Source organism: Mustelus asterias, unplaced genomic scaffold (genome assembly GCF_964213995.1).
Source record: "Mustelus asterias unplaced genomic scaffold, sMusAst1.hap1.1 HAP1_SCAFFOLD_47, whole genome shotgun sequence".
Taxonomy (NCBI): Eukaryota; Metazoa; Chordata; class Chondrichthyes; order Carcharhiniformes; family Triakidae; genus Mustelus; species Mustelus asterias.
In genome coordinates this window covers 692,095-711,574 of record NW_027590122.1, presented here as the reverse complement: position 1 = coordinate 711,574, position 19,480 = coordinate 692,095, and the positions used below count along the sequence as shown (strand labels likewise).

At 43.5% G+C, this 19,480-nt stretch overlaps 2 protein-coding genes across 5 annotated transcripts in view; one reads left to right on the top strand and one right to left on the bottom strand.

Moving 5' to 3' along the window:
• The window catches only part of LOC144483171 (uncharacterized), a gene marked incomplete at its 5' end in the record, with an annotated part of 182,667 nt that overhangs the window by 136,125 nt on the left and 27,062 nt on the right, over window positions 1-19,480 (top strand). The window lies entirely within an intron of this gene.
• LOC144483162 (uncharacterized) overlaps window positions 6,821-19,480 on the bottom strand; it is a 187,030-nt gene continuing 174,370 nt past the window's right edge. Inside the window, exons 1-3 of one of the 4 annotated variants that reach the window (XM_078201957.1) lie at window positions 11,178-11,260; window positions 10,715-10,802; window positions 6,821-7,708 (exon numbers count right to left, since the gene is read on the bottom strand). In XM_078201957.1, the coding sequence (XP_078058083.1) occupies window positions 7,207-7,599 (393 nt within the window). In that variant the 5' untranslated portion in view covers window positions 7,600-7,708; window positions 10,715-10,802; window positions 11,178-11,260 and the 3' untranslated portion in view covers window positions 6,821-7,206. Of the gene's footprint in view, window positions 7,709-10,714; window positions 10,803-11,168; window positions 11,261-19,480 lie in introns of those variants that run through there. The other 3 variants (XM_078201958.1, XM_078201959.1, XM_078201960.1) reach the window with 3 other exon arrangements.

Genomic DNA, 19,480 nt, shown 5'->3' with positions numbered 1-19,480 from the left:
CACACACAAATACACATACTCACACATATGCACACAAATACAGAAAGACACATGTAAATATACACACACAAACGCATGCATATACCCCCACACACATACATATACAGAAATAGGGACAGGCACATTCAAATACAGACACAGAAACACACAAATACACAACAGATACACTTTCACACACCATAGGTACACTCAATACTTGCACAGACGAACACACATGCAGAGAAACAAGAATGCACACACAAATGCACTCATGGGCAAACCATGCACAAACAAAAATACACACTTACACAACAATTACACCCACACAAAAATACACCCATACACAAACACATCCGTACACAAATATACATAGGGACACACCCATTCTCTCTCTCTCTCACACACACACACGCACACACACACACATAAGAACATAAGAAATAGGAGCAGGAGTAGGCCATCTGGCCCTTCGAGCCTGCCCCGCCATTCAACAAGATCATGGCTGATCTGAAGCGAATCAGTTCCACTTACCCGCTTGCTCCCCATATCCCCTGATTCCCTTATAGATCAGAAAACTATCTACCCGTGATTTAAACATATTCAACGAGGAAGCCTCCACCACTTCAATGGGCAGAGAATTCCAGAGATTCACTACCCTCTGAGAGAAGAAGTTCCCCCTCAATTCTGTTCTGAACCGGCCCCCCCTTATTTTGAGGCTGTGCCCTCTAGTTCTGGTTTCCCTTCTAAGTGGAAAGAATCTCTCCACCTTTACCCTATCCAGCCCCTTCATTGTCTTATATGTCTCTATAAGATCACCCCTCATCCTTCTAAACTCACATACGAACACATAGACACGCGCTCTTGTACAAACAGACACTAAAACAACAACATACACACACATAATCAAATATGTACAAACGCACACATGTACACATGAAACACACAAGTACATACACATACACATACGTGAGTAGGTACAGACCCAAACACAAACACATACATGCATAGACACAATACAGACAGATACACACGCATGCAGACCCACATAAATACACAAGCACATACTTAGACTCAAATAAATACATATATTAGCACACGTTCACGCTGATAGGAATATAGATATAAAGACACACAATGTTATACACATTCACAAACATATATGGAAATACATATAAACAAATCACCAGACTGCATACAGAAGAACAGACAGCAAAACATTTACACACAAACATGTAGACGCAAACATTAACATGCTCATAGAACAGAACACCATAGCACACATTACTACACATCGAAACACAAATAAACATCAACACACCGTTATAAAGAATGTCAACACGTGTATACATACACTGACATGTTAACAGGCGTGCACACAGACACATGGAGAAACAGACGCACACAGAAAGGGAAACAGTAAGTAGTCACCTGATGAAGGGGCAACGCTCCGAAAGCTCGTGTAACCAAATAAACCTGTTGGACTTTAACCTGGTGTTGTGAGACTACTTACTGTGCCGACCCCAGTCCAACGCCGGCAACTCCACAGAAAGGGAAACAAACATTATTAGAGTGACAGAAATCAACACATAGCAATAGGCATAAACACATGTGCACGCATTAATAGTGGCATTAATATATATTCATAGACTTCACACAATAATAGAGTCATATATACACAATGACAAAAGAATAAAATATGCGCACAGATGCAGACACACAACTACACAAATCAACAATCACTGGCAAATGTAGGCGCACATTAACACTCATAATCACATATTAACTCAGAGCCAAAGATTAATGCAGAGCACGAGATGCTCATGCACACGCACACAAATGCAAAATCTTCAATACAAACGGTAGGCAAATGATGAAAGTACAATTTAAACGTGACTTTTTAATGGAGATATCCACAGATTTATTATCCCAATGTACAATGAACAGATAAACACGTTGAGAAACTGAATTAAGCTCACGATCTACGAAACATTTCCACCATAAAGAAGCACAGATCGGAAATTACATCCCAACTCTTAAACAACAACATTCACAGTTTACAGATCAGTAACCATCTGTGAAAACAATCATTGATCAGTGAACGTTCCTCGATATCAGTGATAATATTCTTCAATAAGGGATAGTTCCGAATTGTCAAAAAATCAACTGATTTTCAAGAAAACACCTTCAGTGCTTTCTGACATGGACTGTCCAAGGAATGTCAATAAAGATCAGGTGTGAAAATAGTTACGGAGATTGGTTACTGAGTGTCCTGAGCTTAAGAGTAGGTATACATTGAAAATTAAGTTCAAGAATAAATGAACAGTTTAAAAAGGAGAACGGGGAAAAGAAAAATAACAATAAGATTACCTGGATAAATAAAGTAATCTAATTTCCTCTCCTGGTCTCCGTCCCCTAGACTCCACCGACCGCATCTGGATTGAAGACAATGAGGATGATAACAGTAACATCTGGACAACGGCTTCCACATTCATTGTCCTGTTCTTCCTGAGCATTTTCTACAGCACTGCAGTCACTCTGGTGAAGGTGAGATGATTGAATGCACTCACATATCAAACTGACAGAATGGATTTGAAAAATCTCTCAATGTTCCACTGATTAAAAACTCTAACTTTAATGTCCCGCATCATAAATATCTGCTTCATTATTGTATCTTTCTTTTACAGATCAAGTGATGGGTTGAATTTTGGAAGCTGCAGATTTCCCTCAGCTGATTATTATGATCTCCGTATGACACAAATACAATATCTGCTCTCGGTGACTCTATCAGTAAAATTCTCTCAGTTTATCATTCTGAATCTGTAACTGAGACAATCGTAGACGGTATTTCAGTTTTCAGAGTGAAAAGCACGAGGCATTTTTTGTTATAATGTAATTGTGGTTAACAGTTTCCCCATAGTTTAAATATCATGTATAAATAAGAAGCTTTTCTCATTCCTTATCCATATTTGTTAATTCCTCTTTCTATTAAGGTCCTGTTTTCTCTTTCTGGTGTGTGTAACAGATGTACAAATATTGACGGATTCCCTGTGCATGTGTTGTGTTCTCAATGTGAAGCTCGATCGTTAAATTCACTTTTCTAACTTTAAAAACTAATGTCGCTGTAAAATATTCTCTGAATTTTTAAAATAAATATTGAATGAAAATTTAACCATCTCTGGCTTGGCTTAATTCCGTTTTCCAAAGCCCATCAACTCCGCCCCATATTCCATATTATACGGTTTCCCCTCTTTCCCAGACATGTCTGTTCCCCCAGTTCTGTGCGGGATGTGTTTGAACTCAAGGCCGTTCAGTGAAAGAGTCACTGCGCCACCCAGTGGCCAACCCGTATAAAGACACCTTCATCTCTGCCTTTTTATGATAAAATCCAGGGACAGAGCGAGTGAAGAACGGGGAGAACCGCGGTGATTTCACTCATAAACTGGTCTGTCACTGACCGAGTTTCAGGTAATTCAAAAAAGCAAAGGCTCTGTTTCATCAGAGGCCGATGCAGGACAGTGTGTGGCAGAAGATAGTTTCCTTTACACTGCCCCTTAAAAAAACTATCAGTGTCGCTGCAGCGTGGGTTAACAGTGTGAATCTCTCTATATTTCGTCCGATGAAGTACTTACAAGGCAGACATGCCACAAGCTAGATAGAGAACACATACAGAGCAGAGGTGCAAACCATGAGGTGAAACCAAGAGACTGAGGTGCATTTCACATAAGCACATAATAGATTACAAATTTCCAAATTAAGGCGAGTGCTATGGGATAATTTGAGATGACCAATACTGTATTTAACTACAGACAATATAAAACTCACATGGCAGATATCTCTGTGTAAGGACGGAACATTTATTTAAAACAAAAACACAACAAGCAACTGCTTGGAGATGACCAAAAGGGTTAAGTAGCTCTGGAACAGAGCGGCAGGATCTTTCCGATGCATCTAACGTGTACCATCAATAACAGATCAATTATAGATTTTCGTACCGATCGTTCCGACCTCATATTAGTTTAAGAATCAATTACGTTCAGTAAACATACATCAATAATAATTCCTGACAAGTTGCTCAGCCAATCGCATTTTACAACACAGCATAATGATATCTCCTTCATCCATTTAAATCGGAGGCTGACTCATCTGGAATCAGTATCTGGGAGAATCAGGAAGGTGAAATAGAGTCATAGAGTCACAGAGGTATAAGCATGCAAACAGGCCCTTCGGCCCAACATGTCCATGCCGCCCTTTTTAACGACAAAGCTCGTCCTAATTGCCCGTGTTTGGCCCATTACCCTCAATAGCCATGCAACTCTCTATGCGCTTTTTAAAAGACTATCTGGCAGCTTGTTCCAGACATTCACCACCCTCTGTGTGAAAGAATTACCCCTCTGGACCCCTTTATATCTCTCCCCTCTCACCTTAAACTTATGCCCTCTCATTTCAGGCTCCCCTACCTTTGGGAAAATATATTTACTATCAAGCTGATCTATGCGCCTCTGTAAGATCACCACTCAGCCTCCTACGCTCCAGAAATGAAAAGCCCCAATCTATCCAACCACTCATTATAATTTAAACCATCAAGTCCCGGTAGCATCCGAGTAAATCTTTTCTGCACTCTTTCAAGATTAATAATACCCTTCCTATAATAGGGTGACCAGAACTGCACAAAGTATTCCAACTGTGGCCTTACCAATATTTTGTATTGTCTCCAGACAGAACAACCTCTGTCTGAAGACAATACACATCTCTTTAACCTGTGTTTAATGCTCCCTCCATCCACATTGTCTGTACCTTTAAGACCTGGCTGGCTGTAGGGATTCGCATTCTAATCAGTATTCTGCAACTTGATTTTGTGTCTCTTTGCACTGTTTGAGAGCACATTTCCACTCCATCTGATGAAGGAGCAGCGCTCCGAAAGCTTATGGTATTTGCTACCAAATAAACCTGTTGGACTTTAACCTGGTGTTGTGAGACTTCTTACTGTGTTCACCCCAGTCCAACGCCGGCATCTCTACATCATGACTTTATCTGCAACACAAACAAACTGTTTTACTCACAGATGTAGGACACAGGAAGAAGGTTCAGTCGGTGTGAAGCTCAACCTCCTGTGTCACAAAGCCCACCCACTGATTGGCTGGAGTACAAGTGTCCTTCCGGTCTGTTTCTGAAGCCTCTGCACCCACTTCCCCGCCTCCCTGCAGCTCCAGCATCCACATTGCGCATGGGCCAGTCCGAATCCGCAGAGCGCATGCTCCACTCGGAATCAGGTACTGCGCCTGCGCAAGCGGCTGCTCTTGTGACAATGCGGCACATTCTCTCTCGCTGCGCATGCTGGGTAAGAGCACCGCCATGGGAAGGAAATAATTTCAACACAAAATTGTATTTTGTCATCCAATTACGATCAGAACTACAGGGTTAATATATAAATTTATTAAACCAACTGATACATCTACCAATGTGCATGGTGGGATTGTTACTGGACGAGCATTCCAGAGACCCAGGGTCCTTTTAGAGTCTACCCCACTCTGCCGTAGGTTGCAGCAAGATATAGTTGGGTTGGTCACATGGGCAGAGCAGTGGTAGACTTTGAAATATATCACCATTCCTCTTGTCAGCCTGGGTGAAGAGCCCTGCTGGGGGATAGTGTAAATTACAGAACAACATCCCTGGGTAATCAGTGTCTCTTGGTTCTGGAATTACAGAAGATGCTAATTCCCCTCACAGAGGCAGCTCAGTGTTCGTGATTTGTCATTGCTGCTGTTCCAGATGTTGTTCAATGTAGACTCAAGTTTAGAGAAAGGAGTGGAAATGGGTCATCAGAACTGCTCACAGTCCCTGGAGGGTAATGGTTACTTGAATTTCTCAAACATTGTGGTTTGTAAAGACACTGTTATTTCATCTCCAGTATTAGTCAGAATGGGCTGTATTCTCCACATGACAGGGCTGGAATTATCTTTGGGGATGTGTGTCTATGAATGAAAATGTCTGTCTGGGTGTGGGTGTGTGTCTATGAATGAAGATGTCTGTCTGGGTGTGGGTGTGTGTCTATGAATGAAGATGTCTGTCTGGGTGTGGGTGTGTGTCTATGAATGAAGATGTCTGTCTGGGTGTGGGTGTGTGTCTATGAATGAAGATGTCTGTCTGGGTGTGGGTGTGTCTCTATGTTTGCCCATGTCTGTGTAAGTGACGGAGAGAGAGAGTGTGTTTGGATCTCTGTGTTTGGATATCTTTATGTGCTGCTGCTTCTTAGGTGGTTTGTCTCAAAGGTTCCTCTCCGGGTGATTTGAATAGAATCATTCAGAGATTCTTCATCCTGGGTGAATCCACAGGCTGACCATGTGCTGTGTAAAACCTGACATCCACACCACCAGACCCCACTTTTCCTGGAACAACATCAAGTGTTTGCTGTTTTCCTGATCCTTCCTTTTCCCTCCCTTTTCAATTATATCACTTCTCATGATTCTGAATTTCAGAGAGGACAGACTCATCCCACTGAATGCCCTCCAAGGACAACCGCCTCATCTCAGGAATCAATCCAGTGAAATTTAGTTGCACAAAGACAGTGAGCAAATAGAACCAAGACCAAAAGAGGGAAATAGATCGAGACTGGGATTGAAGATAATTAAAGAAAGACAGACTGGCATTAATATCGCACTTTTCCCAACCAGCAGAAATCACAATGAGATCATTGTTATAATGAAGGCTGAATGGCCGAATGCTGCTCCTACGGCTTATGGTCTATTCCTTAGTTCCCTCGAAACGGGGATAATCCCAGCCTCCCAAATGAAGATGCAGTCATTCAAAAATTAAAGCAAAGTTGATTTTTTATTTTATTTTTAACCCAGAATACTAATATCTAAATCTGCACTGGATATTGTCTGAACTCAGTCCCACAGTGAAAGCATCTGAACGGACTCGAGTGTGAACCCGTTGATGGGTCATCAAGTTCCCAAAACTTTTAAAGCACTTTCCACAGTCTGGGCATTTAAAAGGTCTCTCGTCAGTGTGAATCCGTTGATGGCAGATCAGGTTAGAAGAGTTAGCGAATTCCTTCCCACATTTGGAGCAGGTGAACGGGTTATCCTCAGTGTGAATCCGCTGGTGTGTCAACAGTTCTGTTGATGTAATGAAAGCCTTCTCACACTCAGAGCAGGTGAATGGTCTCTCTCCAGAGTGAATTCGCTGGTGAATCAGAAGGTGAAACGACCAGCTGAATTTCTTCCCTCACTCGGAGCAGGTGAATGGTCTCTCCCCAGTGTGAACTCGCTGGTGTGTCACCAGGTGGGTTGACTGAGTGAATCCCATTTTGCACTCGGAGCAGGTGAAAGGTCTCTCCCCAGTGTGAACTCGCTGGTGTCTCATCAGGTGGGACAACTGAGTGAATCCTTTCCCACACTCGGAGCAGGTGAACGGTCTCTCCCCAGTGTGACTCCGTCGATGAATTTCCAGCTCCGATGGGGAACTGAATCCCTTGCCACAACACTCACATTTCCACAATTTCTCCCCACCGTGACTGCATTTATGTTTTGACAGGCCAGATAAACGGCTGAATCCTCGTCCACACACGGAACACGTGTACAGTTTCTCCCCACTGTGAGCGGTGCTTTTTCCTTCCATGTTCAAAATCCAATGATACGCATATTACGATAAATTGGGCGACTCTGTCTGATCCTGATGTGATGTTTGGTTTCAGTTTTCTGACTGCAAATCCTCACCTTTGAATATGCTGTGAAATTGATTTAAAAAAGAAAAAAAAGAGAGTGAGAGAGAACCCACAAAAACACAAAGCCAGGTTGTGAAATTGAGCTGAATGAATCTGGTAATCTGTGGGGCCGGCACTGGGAAAAAGTGACCAAGAAAACTGATGGATTGTCACAAAAACCCAACTGGTTCACTAATGTCCTTCAGGGAAGGGAACCTTTGAGCCAGTCTGAACCTATACAAGACCAGAGCTTCAAGGTGAAGAGGCAGCGGATGGGCGGGATTAAGAGATGTGGGAGGAGAAGAGGTGAAGGAAAGGATACATCTACAACCAGACAGAAACTCCCAAACCCTCAACCTCCACCATCTCTGCACTGTAAATCTTTCCTTTCTCTGTCCATCTTCTATGTATTAATGCATCCATCATTATGAAGTGCTTTGAAAGGTTAGTCATGGCACAAATCAGTCCGGCCTCCCAGACTGCCTGGATCCACTACAGTTCACAACCGCCGCAACAGGTCCATAGCAGACACCATCTCCCTGGCCCTGCACTCAACTGGAACCACCTGGATAACAAAGCACCTATTTCAGACTCCTATTTATTGACTACAGCTCAGCCTTCAACACCATTATTCCTACGAAACACATCTCCAAATTCCGTGGCCTGGGGCTTAGCTCCTCTCTCTACGACTGGATCCAAGACTTCCGAACACACAGACTGCAATCAGTAAGAATAGGCAACAACACCTCTCCCACGATCATCCTCAACACCGGTACCCCACAAGGCTGTGTCCTCAGCCCGTTACTATACTCCTTATACACCTATGACTGTGTGGCCAAATTCCCCCCCAACTTGATTTTCATGATTGCTGATGACAACAGCGCAGTGGGTCATTTCTCAAACAATGATGAGACAGAGAACAGGAATGAGACAGAGAATCCGGTGAACTGGTGACAATAATCTCTCCCTCAATGTCAACAAAATGAAGGAGATTGTCATCGACTTCAGGAAGTGTAGTGGGGGACATGCCCCTGTCTACATCAACAGGGATGAAGTGGAAATGGTCGAGAGCTGAGTTTCTAAGTGACCAGATACCAACAACCTGTCCTGGTCCCTCCATGCCAATGCTACAATTAAGAAAGCCCACCAACACCTCTATTTTCTCAGGAGGCTAAGGAAATTTGGCATGTCCGTTACAATTTTCACCAACTTTTATAGATACACCATAGAAAGCATTCTTTCTGGTTGTATCACAGCTTGGCGTGGCTCCTGCTCTATCCAAGAACGCAAGAAACTACAATGGGTCATGACCGAAGCCTAGTCCATCACGCAAACCAGCCTCCCAACCATTGACTCTGTCTACACTTACCGCGACCTCGGAAAAGCAGCCAGTATAATCAATGAACCCACACACCCCAGACATTCTCTCTTCCAACTTCTTCCGTCGGGAAAAAGATACAAAAGTCTGAGGTCCCATACCATTCGACTCAAGAACAGCTTCTTCCCTGCTGCCATCAAACTTTTGAATGGACCTCCTTTCATTAAGTTTATCTTTCTCTACACCCGAGCTCTGACTGTAACACAACATTCTGCACTCTCTCCTTTCTCCCTCTATCTATGGTATGCAAGAAACAATACTTTTCACTTCATACTAATGCATGGTAGCGCAGTGGTTAGCACTGCTGCCTCACAGCACTGGGGACCAGATTCGATTCCCGGCTTGGTTCACTGTCTGTGTGGAGTTTGCATGTTCTCCCTGTGTCTGCGTGGGTTTCTTGCGGATGCTCCGGTTTCCTCCCACACTCCAAAGATGTGCAAGTGAGGTTAATTGGCCATGCTAAAATTCTCCCTCTGAACAGGTGCCAGAGTGTGGCGATGAGGGGATTTTCACAGTACCTTCATCGCAGTCTGAATGTAAGCCTACTTGTGACTAATAAACTTTGTGAGACAATAATAAATCAAATCAAATGGTGCAACATTGAGTTACCACATTTGGAGTGTCTGTGAGTAAACTAAAGTTAATTCTCACTTAGAGTCATAGAGGTTTACAGCATGGAAACAGGCCCTTCGGCCCAACTTGTCCATGCCACCCCTTTTTTTAAACCCCTAAGCTAGTCCCAATTGCCCGCATTTGGCCCATATCCCTCTATAGCCATCGTACCCATTTCCTTCCCTGAAGGACATTATTGAACATATATACGGATATATGAATTACGAGCAGGAGTAAGCCTTGAAGTATTGGGTAGTATGCCACTGCTTATAAAGGACGAATCAAATCAAAAACATCTTTCTGGTCACAGACAGATGTGAGATGAGAAATCAATGTGGAATAAATTACCTTCTGCCCCTCCTGTATATAACATATCCCCCTAACATGGCTCACCCTGGCCCTGTCTTAGTATTGTTTCTGAAAATTTCATGCATTCCCTCCTGACTTGACCGGACAGCCTCACCAATTCATTACCAACTTGAGTTTCGCTAAATCCCTGTCTCAGCTGAGGTTTCTAGAACTTTCATTCATTCCTTTATTTTCTTTAGACTTGACTGTCAGTGTCCCTCATTTAACCCATGAAAAACTTTGGTGTGTATAAACCCCTGTCCTCTGCATCAAGTCCCACACACTCACCCATCACCATGTCCTCACCATGGCCTGCAGTGGTTAGCACTGCTGCCTCACAGTGGGTTCAATTCATGGCTTGGGTGACTGTGTATGTGGAGTCTGCACGTTCTCCCCATGTCTGCATGGGTTTCCTCCCACAGTCAGAAAGGCTTGCTGGTTAGGTGCATTGACCCGAACAAGTGCCGGAGTGTGACAACTAGGGGAATGTTACAGCAACTTGCAGTGTTAATGTCGGCTAAGCCTACTTGTGACACTAATAAATAAACTTTAAAACACTGACCCACACAGGCTCCCAGTTAAACAACTCAATTTAAAACATTGCATCTTTTTTTGCAAATCCTTCCATGACATTATTGTTCCCTATTTCCAGTCACACAGATGTTTGAATCTTTTTCTACAGACACACTTACAATCAGGTTCTGATGAATGGAGTGACTCTGGCAGGTTTTGATCTGATGTCTGGTTTGAGTTTCCCTTTAAATTTTGACATCAAATTTCCTGTAAAAAAAAGATCATCACTGTCAGTCAAGAATAGACAATAAGCGAGAAACATTTCTCTTGGTTTGAGTTTTCTGTGTGTAAATCCTCCCCTTCTAACTCCCTGTAAAAGGAGTTTCCAAAGTCCATCCCTGTCAGTCCAAGAGAGAAATTCACAACATTCTCTCCTCCTGCTGACAGGGAGCAGCGCGCATGCGCACTATTGCCCATCGCCCCGAGAAAGATGGTCTCCGTCAACTCGGGGCCTCCAACTCAGGCATCTGCGGTCGCGGCCCCGAATGGTAGGAACGCGGCACCGAGCAGTTATTATTCGGGTTCTCCTGTCTCCACTGGATGCTTATGAAGCCTCCCCATCCACCCCGTCACCTCCATTACCCTCCAGAATAAGTCGTTTCCCTGGAAACCCGGAGCCGATATAACCACCTTGCGGCTACTGCGGCAGCAACATCCACTGCGCATGCACTTTGGATCTACAGTACGCATGCGCAAGGTTTGCTGTAAGGATAGATCATATTCTGATTCACTGTGAATGCTGGGTAAGATAGCCACCATTGAAGTATGTTCTTGCATTAAAAAAAAATATGTTTTGTGATTCAATTACAACTGAAGCCAAAGCACCAAGGTATAAAATGAAAATAACTAATACAGCAGCTAATGTCAACAGGCACCACAGCTCTGTCCTGAGTTTAATTAATAGCGGAATAAACGTCTACACCTGAAGATGAACTCCTTGGAGTGTCAGCTGGTGTAACGAACTGATTGATTTACCATCCACCCCTTCTCCACACACACACGGACTTGACAATAAGAATGGACTCATGTTTGATCAAATCCTTTGAACTTTTAAATATGTTAACAGATGGGAAACTGAATAAATCCATTTACACACATAACATATCTGAATGGTCTCTTTCTGGGTGGCTGTGCTACTGTAAATAGGATAACTGACCACTTACATTCCAGAACTGACTGGGTCAGCACTGCCCTATTTCCAAGACCAACATTGAGGGGCAGCACAGTGGTTAGCACTGCTGTCTCACAGCGCCTGGGACCTGGGTTCTATTCCCAGCTTGGGTCACTGTCTGTGTGGAGTTTGCACATTCTTCTCATGTCGGCGTGGGTTTCCTCCGGGTGCTCTGGTTTCCTCCCACACTCCAAAGATATGTGGGTTAAGTGGATTGGCCATGCTAAAAATTGTCAGGGGGACTAGCTAGGGTTAATGCATGGGGTTATGGAGATAGGGCGTGGGTGGGATTGTGGTTGGTCCAGACTCGATGGGCTGAATGGCCTTCTTCTGCACTGTAGAATTCTATGATCCTTGAAAAGGTACGAAATCAACTGCATAACTGCAAATAGTTTTATTTCCAAAACTGTATGAGAATTCCCACCTGACTCTATTGATTCAAGGAAACTTTGTTAATTTTAAAAATGTCCATGAATACTGCAGAGGCTTCTGCAACTCTTCCGATGTTGTTTTTTGTTAACTCAGATTTTTCATAAAGAGAATTGAACAATCGTTTGAAAGGAGAAATAATGCATGTTTTTATGAAAGGGAATGATATTAGGACTAATTGTATAACTGTTTGAAAATAAGCTAGCACAGACAATGATGTGTCTCCTCATGAGCTGTTATTTCACGATTCTATTGTTAGATCAATGTCTCTCCAACATTCCAAAATATCCAGTCCGAATTCTATCTCTGCAAATCAAGGTCACGAACTACAGCATGACTACACAGTTTGAAATACTCTGCAGTCCCTTTGAGATGCTGACCGTGACGTGTGTCTGTCGTGTACTGATTATCATTCACCTCACACTCTGAAAGATCCACAGTTGAAAGTGAGAGGGGGAAAGTTTAAGAGATATAAGGGGGAAGTTTTCCAAGAGTGGTAAATTTGTGGAACTCGCTGCCCCACAGCGTGGTGGAGTCTGAATCGTTGAATGGTTTCAAGGAGGAGATAGATATATTTCTGACACAAAAAGGGATGGGAGATATGGGGAACAAGTGGGGAGGTCGATTTGAGACCAGGGAGAGATCAGCCATGATCTGATTGAATCGCGGAGCAGGCTCTAAGGGCTGAAATTTACCAACTTCTGTTCCTATAAAGACAAGTTAAGTTAGAGCTTATTGGTCACAAGTAGGCCAACATTAATAGTGCAGTGAAGTTACTGTGAAAATCCCCAAGTTATTATTGTATCACAGCAGCTCGTTTGCACAATGTGACTGAACCATCACATCAATACTTGGAGTAAATGACTGGGCTGAGACCTGGCTTGGATAAAATCATGAGGATCACTTGTCATCACAGAATCTGAGAAATTTACTGCACAGGATGCCATTCAGCCCATCATGCCCGTACCAGGTGAAAATGAGCTATCCAGTTTCGTCCCACTTTCCAGGTATAGGTTGATGGCCCTATAGGACACAGCATGTCAAGTCCATACCTGAATACCTCTTGCATGTGAACATTTCTGTCTCCACCACCCTTTCAGAGAGTCAGTTTGATTCCCCACCACCCTCTGGGTGAAAACATCTCCACACTTCTCTAATCCTTCTGCCAATTGCTTTACCTCTCTGCCCCTTAGTTCATAGAAATCATAGGAACCCTACAGTACAGAAAGAGGCCATTTGGCCCATCGAGTCTGCACCGACCACAATCCCACCCAGGCCCTACCCCCATATCCCTACATATTTACCCACTAATCTGCACATCTCAGGACACTAAGGGCAATTTTTAGCATGGCCAATCAACCTAACCCGCACATCTTTGGACTGTGGGAGGAAACCAGAGCACCCAAAGGAAACCCAGGCAGACATGAGGAGAATTGCAAACTCCACACAGACAGTGACCCAAGCCGGGAATCGAACCCAGGTCCCTGGAGCTGTGAAGCAGCAGTGCTAATCACTGTGCTACCGTGCCGCCATCTCTGTTAAGGAACTAGGACCTTCTGAGCCACACTCTCTGGCTAACCACCCCCTAACTAGAATGGTGCTGAGTACTCTAGCTGTGATCTAGCTAGTGTTTTTATTAGTTCCAGGATAACCGCTCTCTCACCTTCCATTGATTCAGTATAATGGAAACTGGGAGTTGCAACCTGTCAGCATTTGAAAGATATTCATAAATGATTGGAGGGTTTCTTACAGTTGGGATCTTTCTCTGTTCTGTCCACTCGATGAGTGAGATAAAACTTTCTCCTGTGAATATCCAGCTGGAGTTTGGGCCCTGATGTGTTTCCTTGTTCATCTTGTTGACTCTAAATATTGAATTTTGTGGTTTCAGACACCAGCTAATCAAACTCCCAACAAAAGATTGTATTTTACTGACTGTATTAATAGCACTGCAATAATACAGAGTATAGTTACCCCATCCAGAGAACAGGGAGAATGTTGTTTTCTGTGGATCATGTCCTGACGGGAGAGTCCGATGTGGGATCGACATGGACATCCACAGAACTGGCAGTTCATGATGTTGTTGTTAATGCTCAAGGGGGATGGGGGGAGCTCTGCAGCTCCGCTCCACCTCTGGTCTTGCTCTGCCACCGCTCCACTTCTGATCTTCCTCTCGATACCTCGGATGTTGAGAGTTTGGTGATGATGGTCTTTGAAACTGAACCAAATTTCAGTTCTGCCTCCACATGTGCCGGTCACCACAATGTTTTCCCCAGGGAGATGGTCCGCAGTGGAGAGGTTTGTGAGGATATATTTTACGGGGTCCGTGTGTCATTTGTATTGACCACCTTGATGTTGTTTGCCCTGAGACAGTCTCCCATCGGGAAACTTCAACACATTGGACTTGGTCTCTTGAAATAAGTCATGAATATGGATTGTTAATAAACTCCTGTCCTGCCTCTTGTGCTGTCCCCATAATAAGAAGCTGCCAACCTGAAAATGACACATCAATCCCTTCTCTTTGTCCTTTAACAACTCCTTTACCAATGCTAATATTTCACCCCCAATGACCTGAGCCCTTATCCTGTGCAACAACTTGTGTATGGCACCTTATCAAATGGCATTTAGAAATTCAATCAATGCAATATTCTCTGGTTCCCCTTTATCTAACCTGTTAGTGACATCCTCAACAAATTCTACTGGATTGGTCAAATTCTTTCATAAACCAATGTTGACTTTGTCCAATCATGTTCTAATTTTCTAATTGTATTGTTACCACTTCCTGAATGATAGATTCCAATATTTTCCTCCAAGTCCCGCAGTTTGATTTGAAACAGAACAGCTTCTGTTTGTAGCTTCACCACAGACTCCAACTTCACCACAGACTGAAACTTTACACACAGACTCAAACTTCACCACAGACTCAAACTTCACACACAGACTCAAACTTCACCACAGACTCAAACTTCACCACAGACTCAAACTTCACCACAGACTCAAACTTCACACACAGACTCAAACTTCACACAGACTCAAACTTCACACACAGACTCAAACTTCACCACAGACTCAAACTTCACACACAGACTCAAACTTCACCACAGACTCAAACTTCACACACAGACTCAAACTTCACCACAGACTCAAACTTCACCACAGACTCAAACTTCACACACAGACTCAAACTTCACACACAGACTCAAACTTCACCACAGACTCAAACTTCACACACAGACTCAAACTTCACCACAGACTCAAACTTCACACACAGACTCAAACTTCACCACAGACTCAAACTTCATCACAGACTCAAACTTCACACACAGACTCAAACTTCACCACAGACTCAAACTTCACCACAGACTCAAACTTCACACACAGACTCCAACTTCACACACAGACTCAAACTTCACCACAGACTCAAACTTCACACACAGACTCAAACTTCACCACAGACTCAAACTTCACACACAGACTCAAGCTTCACACACAGACTCAAACTTCACACACAGTCTCAAACTTCACACACACACACAAACTCCCTCCTCTGGCCAACATTTATGAGAAAAACACTTTCTTTCCCCCACCCCCCTCCTGGGAAATACAGAGAGTTGTGGGATCCTGGAACTGGAATTAGAGCTGGAGGATAATCCAGGGTAATGATTTTGGGAGAAAGCAAAATCCTGCAGATGCTGGAATTCTGAATAAAACAGACCTGCTGAGTTTATCCAGTATTTTCTGTTTTTATTAGAATGATTTTGGGACCTGGGTTTGAATCCCACCACGTTTCAATAAAAATATTGATGAGCATGAATTAATTGTTGTAAAAACACATCTGGTTCTCTAATCCCTTTAAGGAAGGAAATCTGCCGCCCTGATCCAGTCTAACCGACATGTGACTGGATTCACAAACAATTCAAGGGCTGACTGGGTAAACAGGGAATGTCACCATCAGAAAAACAGAGCCCCCTGGAGGGCAGAAGGGTTAGGACAGGTTATGGAGAGGTTAAAACTGTCATCATTGAGAACAACGATAGAGGGTTGGCAGCAGGAGAAATACTTAATACAATTAATGTTACCAGAGAGGCAGTGCTGGGTAGACTAATGGGACTGAAGGTGGACAGCATCCCAGGGTATTGAAAGAAATGTCAGAGGTAATAGTGGATGCGTTAGTGATTATTTATCAAAACTCGTTGCATTCTGGGGTAGTGCCGGTTGATTGGAAAACGGCTAATGTTACGCCGCTGTTTAAAAAAGGAAGGAGACAAAAGGCGGGTAACTATAGGCCGGTCAGCTTAACGTCTGTAGTAGGGAAAATGCTGGAATCCATTATTAAAGAGGAGATAGCAGGGCATCTGGATAGAAATGGTTCGATCAATCAGACGCAGCATGGATTCATGAGGGGAAAGTCGTGCTTGACGAACATGTTGGATTTTCATGAAGATGTGACTAGGGCGGTTGATGGAGGAGAACCGGTAGATGCGGTGTTTTTGGATTTCCAAAAGGCGTTTGATAAGGTGCCCCATAAAAGGCTGCTGAAGAAGATTAGGGCACACGGAGTTGGGGGTAGTGTGTTAAAGTGGATTGGGGACTGGCTAACTGACAGGAAGCAAAGAGTCGGATAAATGGGTGTTTTTCCGGTTGGAGGAAGGTAACTAGTGGCGTGCCGCAGGGATCGGTACTCGGGCCGCAACTATTTACCATTTATATAGATGATCTGGAGGAGGGGACGGAGTGTAGGGTAACGAAGTTTGCAGACGACACAAAGATAAGTGGAAAAGTGAATCGTGTGGAGGACGGAGAAGATCTGCAGAGAGATTTGGACAGGCTGAGTGAGTGGGCGAGGATATGGCAAATGGAGTATAACGTTGATAAATGCGAGGTTATACACTTTGGAGGAAATAATAACAAATGGGATTACTATCTCAATGGAAACAAATTAAAACATGCTACCGTGCAAAGGGACCTGGGGGTCCTTGTGCATGAGACGCAAAAGCCCAGTCTGCAGGTACAACAGGTGATCAAGAAGGCAAATGGGATGTTGGCCTATATCGCGAGGGGGATAGAATATAAAAGCAGGGATGTCTTGATGCACCTGTACAGGGCATTGGTGAGGCTGCAGCTGGAATACTGTGTGCAGTATTGGTCCCCTTATATGAGGAAGGATATATTGGCATTGGAGGGAGTGCAGAGAAGGTTCACCAGGTTGATACCGGAGATGAGGGATTTGGATTATGAGGAGAGGCTGAGGAGATTGGGTTTGTACTCGTTGGAGTTTAGAAGGATGAGGGGGGATCTTATGGAGACTTATAAGATAATGCGGGGGCTGGATAGGGTGGAGGCGGAGAGATTCTTTCCACTTAGTAAGGAAGTTAAAACTAGAGGACACAGCCTCAAAATAAAGGGGGGTCGGTTTAAGACAGAGTTGAGGAGGAACTTCTTCTCCCAGAGGGTGGTGAATCTCTGGAATTCTCTGCCCACTGAGGTGGTGGAGGCTACCTCGCTGAATATGTTTAAAGCGCGGATGGATGGATTCCTGATCGGTAAGGGAATTAAGGGTTATGGGGATCAGGCGGGTAAGTGGTACTGATCCACGTCAGATCAGCCATGATCTTATTGAATGGCGGGGCAGGCTCGAGGGGCTAGATGGCCTACTCCTGCTCCTATTTCTTATGTTCTTATGTAACACAGACTTTAACGGAACAACTGGTCCCAAACACAATCTCTTGTAGTTAGTGTGGCAGGGTGTGGTGAATCAGGTTTAAAAAGAGTCAAATTATATGTGGTTTCTGGTTTGGACAACCACATTTAAATCTGGGACTCAGATGAGGATATGAATTGGTGTTCGGTGGCAAGATCTAAATCTGTGTATTACGCCAGGAAGCCTTAAACCCAGAGTGAGAATATTTCAGAACCAGGATTCAAAATACATGGCTGTGGAGGGTGAATTCACCCTCAAAACGGCCGAGGAAATTCTGTCATGGGAGGAACTACTGGAAGAAAAATCACCCTGTACATGGGAGAGACAGAAACAATGAAGACTATCTCCTCCAATCACAGATTCTGTCTCTCCCGATGTTGCTACATCTGCAGAGACAGAGTCTCAAATTGGAGGAACAGCTTTGCCACCTATTTTGAGAAAAGAAGTTCACTGACCCAGCAGTCCGTCTGTGATGCGTGGAGGAGTTGTGTCTTCCTGCTACAGAACTCGTTTCATATCAATGTGAACCTCAAAAGGAATGAACCAACCATTGACAACACAGAGCTTTCCCCATCCTGCTGAACATTATTTTTGCATATCTCAGTCGGTGGGGTGGACAGCTCAGGAATTTGAGTAACCAGGTATTCTGAACTTACCTACCAATCACTTGGGTCATCACATAGAAATTGAGATACATTCATCCAGGTTCATATTCTACACTGCTTTTATTTGCAGGTTAACACTCACAGACAACATACAGAACCCCCGGTCAGAGCTGATCTCGGCTGGTGTAGTGAGGTTATTGATGGGTTATTAATCATAGAATCATAGAAACCCTACAGTACAGAAAGAGGCCATTCGGCCCATCGAGTCTGCACCGACCACAATCCCACCCAGGCCCTACTCCCATATCCCGACATATTTTACCCACTAATCCCTCTGACCTACGCATCTCAGGGCACTAAGGGGCAATTTTAGCATGGCCAATCAACCTAACATCTTTGGACTGTGGGAGGAAACTGGAGCACCCAGAGGAAACCCATGCAGACACAAGGAGAATGTGCAAACTCCACACGGACAGATTAATGTTAATTTACACACAATGAAGATGAGAATCGGGTGAGTTTTTTCCTGCTCCAGGGTCTGATCCAAAAAACAGTCTGCCCCGATTCAGTTACCTTGTGTCAAATAGTCAGTTTTGGAAATGGACTATCGGAGTATTTTTTAATAAATTAACAAAAAAATCTTATTTATAGATTACAATTTGAAAGATTTAATCTCCACACAGTCGTCGGTATTTGTGCTATCTTATCGAAAAAAGCAAACTCAAAAGATATTCAACATGCACACAAAAGGTTATGTTACTATGTGACTACATCACTAAACAAAGGAGTTGTTGAGAAAGGAAAAGGATCCCCGAGAAACCAAAAAATAGCCCTTAAAATCAAAGAGTAGCTCTCGAGAAAATCCCAACAAAAGCATTGAAAAGAAATACTTTGAACCCTGCCGATGGATCTTTCAGATCCTGAATTGTAGATTTTGACCCAAGAATGAATTTTGAATTGAAGCAAAAGTTCATAATTTTAT